The sequence below is a fragment of the Oncorhynchus mykiss genome, chromosome 10, assembly GCF_013265735.2.
Source record: "Oncorhynchus mykiss isolate Arlee chromosome 10, USDA_OmykA_1.1, whole genome shotgun sequence".
NCBI lineage: Eukaryota > Metazoa > Chordata > Actinopteri > Salmoniformes > Salmonidae > Oncorhynchus > Oncorhynchus mykiss.
Window position 1 is genome coordinate 85,974,012 of NC_048574.1, and position 6,840 is coordinate 85,980,851.

The 6,840-nt window shown below is 44.5% G+C and overlaps 1 protein-coding gene across 1 annotated transcript; it reads right to left on the bottom strand.

Moving 5' to 3' along the window:
- Positions 1-813: 813 nt before the first annotated feature.
- On the bottom strand, positions 814-6,453 carry LOC110515420 (NACHT, LRR and PYD domains-containing protein 12). The gene is made up of 9 exons (XM_036934335.1): positions 6,337-6,453; positions 5,919-6,085; positions 4,017-5,817; positions 3,760-3,933; positions 2,921-3,094; positions 2,668-2,841; positions 1,949-2,122; positions 1,582-1,628; positions 814-1,445 (listed from the first exon to the last, which is right to left on the bottom strand). The coding sequence occupies exons 1-9, from the start codon at positions 6,450-6,452 to the stop codon at positions 865-867; spliced, it is 3,408 nt and encodes a 1,135-aa protein (XP_036790230.1). The 5' UTR covers position 6,453; the 3' UTR covers positions 814-864.
- Positions 6,454-6,840: the final 387 nt, after the last annotated feature.

A 6,840-nucleotide genomic window follows, 5' to 3' on the forward strand; every position in this document is an offset into this window, starting at 1 on the left:
TCTCTGGTGTCCTCAGGTCCAGACTTGATACAACTCTCTCCACCATGGTCTCTGGTGTCCTCAGGTCCAGACTTGATACAACTCTCTCCACCATGGTCTCTGGTGTCCTCAGGTCCAGACTTGATACAACTCTCTCCACCATGGTCTCTGGTGTCCTCAGGTCCAGGCTTGTTCCAACTCTCTCCACCATGGTCTCTGGTGTCCTCAGGTCCAGGCTTGATACAACTCTCTCCACCGTGGTCTCTGGTGTCCTCAGGTCCAGGCTTGATACAACTCTCTCCACCATGGTCTCTGGTGTCCTCAGGTCCAGGCTTGATCCAATACTCTCCACCATGGTCTCTGGTGTCCTCAGGTCCAGGCATGATACAACTCTCTCCACCATGGTCTCTGGTGTCCTCAGGTCCAGGCATGATACAACTCTCTCCACCATGGTCTCTGGATTTGGTAAAGCAGAAGGATAGACTGTGATTAAACTAAATACAACTTATAAAGGCTTTATATAGCATACATACAGTCTTCATAAGCAGTACAAAGGGTGTTTAAAGGTTGACAGACTAGCTCCCTATGTAGGGTGCATTACCTAAATGTGACATAACCCACTATGTCACCTTCCATAAAGTCAATACTGATGGTGATATTTAACTAGGCACAGTCTAACTGTCTGTAGGTCCAACAGAACACATTAAAACACACCACTACTACTAATCTAACTGTCTGTAGGTCCAACAGAACACATTAAAACACACCTCTACTAATCTAACTGTCTGTAGGTCCAACAGAACACATTAATACACACCACTACTACTAATCTAACTGTAGGAATGATTCCAGGGGAAAACAAATGATGAAACATTGCTATTTGACTCACCTCTGAATGTGTTGGTCATCTATCTGACACAGGGTCACTGAGGAGGAGGAGTAAATACCAAATACAGGATAGAGGGGTTCAGTGAATCTGGCGTGTTCTGATTCAAGGTGTGTCAGTGTACCAGAGGAGGACACACTATAGAAGGACAAAGTACCAGCTGGCCAGTCCAGATACACTCCAACTCTCTTAGAAACAGGAAAAGTATCTGGATCAGAGATGGATCTGCAGATGGTGCTGCATCCACTATGTCTAAAGATATATATATCATTAGAGCAGAATAACCAGCAGGACCATTCCTTCTTCTTCATTCCTTTGGACGCCACACCAATGACAGCCTTGTCACCATTCATCTCCACCTCCCAGTAATAATGACCTCCAGATAAGCCTTCTCTGCAGAGAACTTGGTAACGACAATTAAAGGGTATTGAAGGGTATTGAACTTCGGGACGACAATCAAATCTTTCTGGATGGTCTTCATAATGCTGCTTCTCTTCAACCAATGTCACCTTCCTGTTCCCTTCAGACAGTATCAGGTTTCGGTGTGCTGTATCTGGGTCCAGGGTGAGATGACAGGCATCTGTAGACAAAAGGAGAGTTTAATCAAACCACATCTTCATATAAAATGTAGTTTTGTAGGAACAGAACAAGTATTGATTAGTTACTATGTTACTATAGTTCTGAATATGCAGTTAATTAGGATTGAAGAGACTTACATTTCCTCGGCCCTGATTTCAACCTGCACTCTCCACCATGATCCACACTATAGGACAAACAGGTTATTGACTGACAAAGACCTAATAAAGCAGTCAACATTTAAAACATATTGTTGTGTTCTGGTGCACTATCCCAGTGCATTACTATCCTACCTACTGCGTACAGAACGGAGTACAATTCCAACAGGATATCAGAGATGCAGAAGAAGAGTATTCATGTGGTGATGATGTATGCTGTGTTGGAGTGCTCAGCCTGCTGGGTAAACGTCCCCTTAATTCTATCATCATGTCCTCATGTTACTGACCCTACTACACTACATATGACACAACCGCTGCTCACACTATTAGGACATCTATTCTGACTTACTTCAGCTTCATCAGTTTATATGTGGGATCCATCAGAGCAGCTGAAAGCAGGCCCCCTGCAGAGTCTCCTGGGTGATTGTAGCTCAGGTCCAGCTCCTTCAGGTGGGAGGGGTTTGACCTCAGAGCTGAAGACAGAGCAGCACAGCCCTCCTCCGTGACCAGACAGCAAGACAGCCTACAGAGAGACACACAACAGCTGTCTAGGTTGATGTCCTGGTGTCAATCATCTTGTAGGACACCAATACATTTGTCCATGACATAAACAATGTGATAAAAAATAAGATTTTCAGAGTATTTGTTTTACTCAGCTCAGTACAGACCTGACTGAAACAGCTGTACTTACCCCAGTGTGTGTAGTTTACAGTCTGGATCCTCCAGTCCAGCAGACAGCAGTGTAACTCAGCTCAGTACCGACCTGACTGAAACAGCTGTACTTACCCCAGTGTGTGTAGTTTACAGTTTGGATCCACCAGTCCAGCAGACAGCAGTGTAACTCAGCTCAGTACCGACCTTACTGAAACAGCTGTACTCACCCCAGTGTGTGTAGTTTACAGTCTGGATCCTCCAGTCCAGCAGACAGCAGTGTAACTCAGCTCAGTACCAACCTGACTGAAACAGCTGTACTTACCCCAGTGTGTGTTTACAGTCTGGATCCTCCAGTCCAGCAGACAGCAGTGTAACTCAGCTCAGTACCGACCTGACTGAAACAGCTGTACTTACCCCAGTGTGTATAGTTTACAGTCTGGATCCTCCAGTCCAGCAGACAGCAGTGTAACTCCTGAGTCCTGCAGGTCATTGTCTCTCAGCTGCAGCTGTTTCAGTTGTGAGTTGGGTGAACTCAGGACTGAGGCCAGATCTGAACAGCAACCCTCTGTCAGACCACACTGACCTAGACTAGAGGGCAGAAGAGCACATGATTAACACATGTTTAAAACATCCACATAATAACTCATACTGAAGATATTTAACTCACACTAGTGTCTGTATGTTGCGGAGTGGACTGGTTTGTCCAACACAGAGAAGCTTCACTCCTCTGTCTCCCAGGTCATTGTAGCTGAGGTCCAGTTCTCTCAGGGGGGAGTTTGGTGTCTGCAGAGCTGAGGCCAGAGTCTCACAGGATTCATATGTGAGTTCGCATTCAGCCAGTCTGGAGAGAGGAGATATGTCGATACACTGTTAAATATGCAAAGCTTTAACAAAAATGAGATGCATTGAGACAATAACAGAAGGACATGATTAGACAATGTTAATTAAAAACATACTTTATTTATTCATATATTTTTAGTATATGTTTTTACACGATGAGTGATGAGAAGAGAATCAACCAGCTCATTGGGTCCCTCTCTAAACCCCCTTATGCCATGTCATGAAATATGCAGACAGACGGATTTAAAGTATGTTTACATTGTAATACTTCTGACAGACATCAACAACTGACACCCTCGAAGCATCGTTACCCATCGCTCCACAAAAGCCGCGGCCCTTGCAGATTAAGGGGAACCACTACTTCAAGATCTCAGAGCGAGTGACGTCACCGATTGAAACGCTATTAGCGCGCACCATCGCTAACTAGCTAGCCATTTCACATCGGTTACACTAACTTTAATTTCGTTAGTTATGTTCCAACATTCCCTCCGTCTTGTGCCAATATCAGTTATTTTTAAGTCTTGGTTTCAATAGTTTATATTTTTTACTAAAAAATAAGCTATTCTCTGATGATAGCACAACCAGTAAACAAAGGGGTTGGCATATTTCAACCCTGCAGGCGCTACACAAAACGCTGAAATAAAATATAAAACATGTTTAACTCACACTAGTATCTGTATGCTGCAGAGTGAACTGGTTAGTCCAACACAGAGCAGCTTCACTCCTCTGTCTTCCAGGTCATTGTAGCTGAGGTCCAGTTCTCTCAGGGGGGAGTTTGGTGTCTGCAGAGCTGAGGCCAGAGTCTCACAGGATTTATATGTGAGTTCACAGTCAACCAGTCTAGAGAGAGGAGATAATCTGTTAGATATACAAATCCTTCATTATAATGATACTGTATACATCAACTCAATAACAGAACTTACAGTGCTCTCTTGCAGGTTTTCACTACCGGCAGCAACCTCTGATAACCTTCCTCTAATGTGTTGTATGTCTTCAGGTCAAACTCCTCCAGCACCTCCTCTGACATCAGTAACAGGTAGGCCAGGGCTGAACATTGGTCAGGTTCTAGTCTTGTTTCTGAAAGAGTTCCTGATCGCAGGGAGGTCTGCATGTCTTCAACTAGAGAGTTGGAACCAAGTTCATTCAGACAGTGGAACAAGTTGATGATCCTTTCTGGTGAGGATTCCTCCTTGATGTTGTATGAAAGGTACCTGACTGTTCTCTCAACTGTTTCCTCATTGGTCTGTGTTGTACCTCCTGTCTGTGTCAGAAGGCCTCGTAACAGGTTCTGATTGGACTCCAGTGAGAGACCCAGAAGGAAGCGGAGGAACAGGTCCAGGTGTCCATTCTCACTCTTCAAGGCCTGGTCCACTGCTCTCCTGTGTAAGTCAGACAACTGGGTTGACTCCTTCTCTTCATCATCACTAGTGGGGGAGAAAACATTTTCCTTCTTGTCTAGACATGATTCTAAAGCATGCACTGCTGCTAGAAACTCCTGAATGCTCAGATGCACAAAGCTGTAGACCTTGTCTTGGTACAGCAAAGATTCTTCTTTAAAGATCTCTGTACACAATGCTGAGTACTCTGATGCCTCTGTGACATCAAGGCCACAATCTCTCAGGTCCTCCTCATAGAAGATCAGGTTGCCATTCTGCAGCTGTTGGAAAGACAGTTTTGCCAGTTTCAGGATCATCTCTTTGTCTGACTGAGACAGTTCCTTTGGGTTTGTCTCTGTGGCTTTGTTGTACTTCCTGTTCTTCACAATGATTTGGATGAGAATGAAGTGTGAGTACATCTGGGTCAGAGTTTTGGGGACTTCATCCTTCTCTGCCTCGTTCAGTATCATCTCAAGGACAGTGGCTGATATCCAACAGAAGACTGGCATGTGGCACATGATGTAGAGGCTCCTTGATGTCTTCATGTGCTTGATGATTTCATTGGCCAGATTCTGATCTGTGATTTTCTTCCTGAAATACTCCTCCTTCTGTGGATCATTGAACCCTCGCACCTCTGTCACCTGGTCAACACACTCAGTAGGGATCTGATTGGCTGCTGCCGGCCGTGAGGTTATCCAGAGGAGAGCACAGGGAAGCAGATTCCTCTCGATGAGGTTTGTCAGCAGCACGTCCACTGAGGTTGGCTTCGTGACATCACAGCACTTCTCATTGTTTTTGAAGTCTAGAGGAAGTCGACACTCGTCCAGACCATCAAAAATGAAAACAGTTTTGGTTTCACCATCTTCAATGCTGTCAATCTCTTTCAGCTCTGGGAAGTAGTGGGAAAGAAGTTGCATCAGACTGTATTGGTCCTTTTTCAGGTTCAGATCACGGAAAGGAAGAGGAAACATGAAATGAACGTCCTGATTTGCCTTTCCCTCTGCCCAGTCAAGGATGACCTTCTGCACAGAGACTGTTTTTCCAATGCCAGCGATTCCTTTTGTCAGCACAGTTCTGATTGGTTTGTCTTGTCCAGGTAAAGGCTTGAAGATGTCGTTGCATTTGATTGGTGTCTCTTGTGTGGTTTGTTTCTTGGATGCCATCTCTATCTGTCTAACCTCATGTTCATTATTGAGCCCTCCACTTCCACCCTCTGTGATGTAGAGCTCTGTGTAGATGTCTTTGAACAGACTTTGGTTTCCATGGTGTCCAATTCCTTCAGATATGTGTTGATACTTGTGTTTCAGTTTAGCCTTAATGTCTTGTTGGACTGTCAGCAGAGTTTGACCTGTAGGAAAACAATGAGAGTTGGGACTCATAAGTTAATGTGTGTGTTTTATAAGGGCCTTTGTACCCTACTTTGTGATATTGTATTAAACACAGTCTTACTTCTTCTGTCCAGAAGGTTGTGTGTGATCTTTAATACATCCTCACTGTCCAAACTCTCCACTTCCTTATTGTCATCTGGTAATGGTTCCTGGCTGAAAGCAGGTGGCTGATCACTCTTCATTGATAGCAGGCTGGTTGTAGGGGACTCTGCTCTGGGCTTCTGGACACTGAAGAAAATAGGGAGACAGATCACCTCATCAATATCACATCAAATCCTCATCTACTTCATTTCAACAACTGTATAGTGGAACCTCTGAAGTCCTGATGTTTCTTCATAAAGCTACAGTCTGCAATTGGTAAATCCATTGTTGGCCTTTTAAATGAATGATATCGACCTACAGTTTATGTAATTTGGGAACACTTTTCCCTTAGTTTTATATCTTTAATAGAACTGTATATTTTACATGTAATCTCTTACCACTTAGAACTGGTGTCTTGAGTCATTTTAGAGTCAGTGGTCCGGTCCTCTCTCTCCCCAAAGAGACTAATTTTAGAGTCAGTGGTCCCCTCCTCTCTCTCCCTAGAGAGACTCATTTTAGAGGCAGTGGTCTCCTCCTCTCTCTTCCCAGAGAGACTCATTTTAGAGGCAGTGGTCTCCTCCTCTCTCTCCCCAAAGAGACTCATTTTAGAGTCAGTGGTACCCTCCTCTCTCTCCCCAGAGAGACTCATTTTAGAGGCGGTGGTCTCCTCCTCTCTCTTCCCAGAGAGACTCATTTTAGAGGAAGTGGTCCCCTCCTCTCTCTCCCCAGAGAGACTCAATTTAGAGGAAGTGGTCCCCTCCTCTCTCTCCCCAGAGAGACTCATTTTAGAGGAAGTGGTCCCCTCCTCTCTCTCCCCAGAGAGACTAATTTTAGATGTAAGTCACAGCTCACTCAGCTGCAATAAGAAATAACAGAACAGTCAATATTTCTGAACATTGTTG

Coding starts and splice junctions, on each gene's coding strand:
- LOC110515420 (XM_036934335.1), bottom strand. CDS start 6,452: ATGAGTCTCTCTAGGGAGAGAGAGGAGGGGACCACTGACTCTAAAATT. Junction 2,123..2,667: donor TGTAAACTATACACACTGGG/GTAAGTACAGCT, acceptor GTCTCTCTGTAG/GCTGTCTTGCTGTCTGGTCA. Junction 1,629..1,948: donor TATAAACTGATGAAGCTGAA/GTAAGTCAGAAT, acceptor TTTGTCCTATAG/TGTGGATCATGGTGGAGAGT.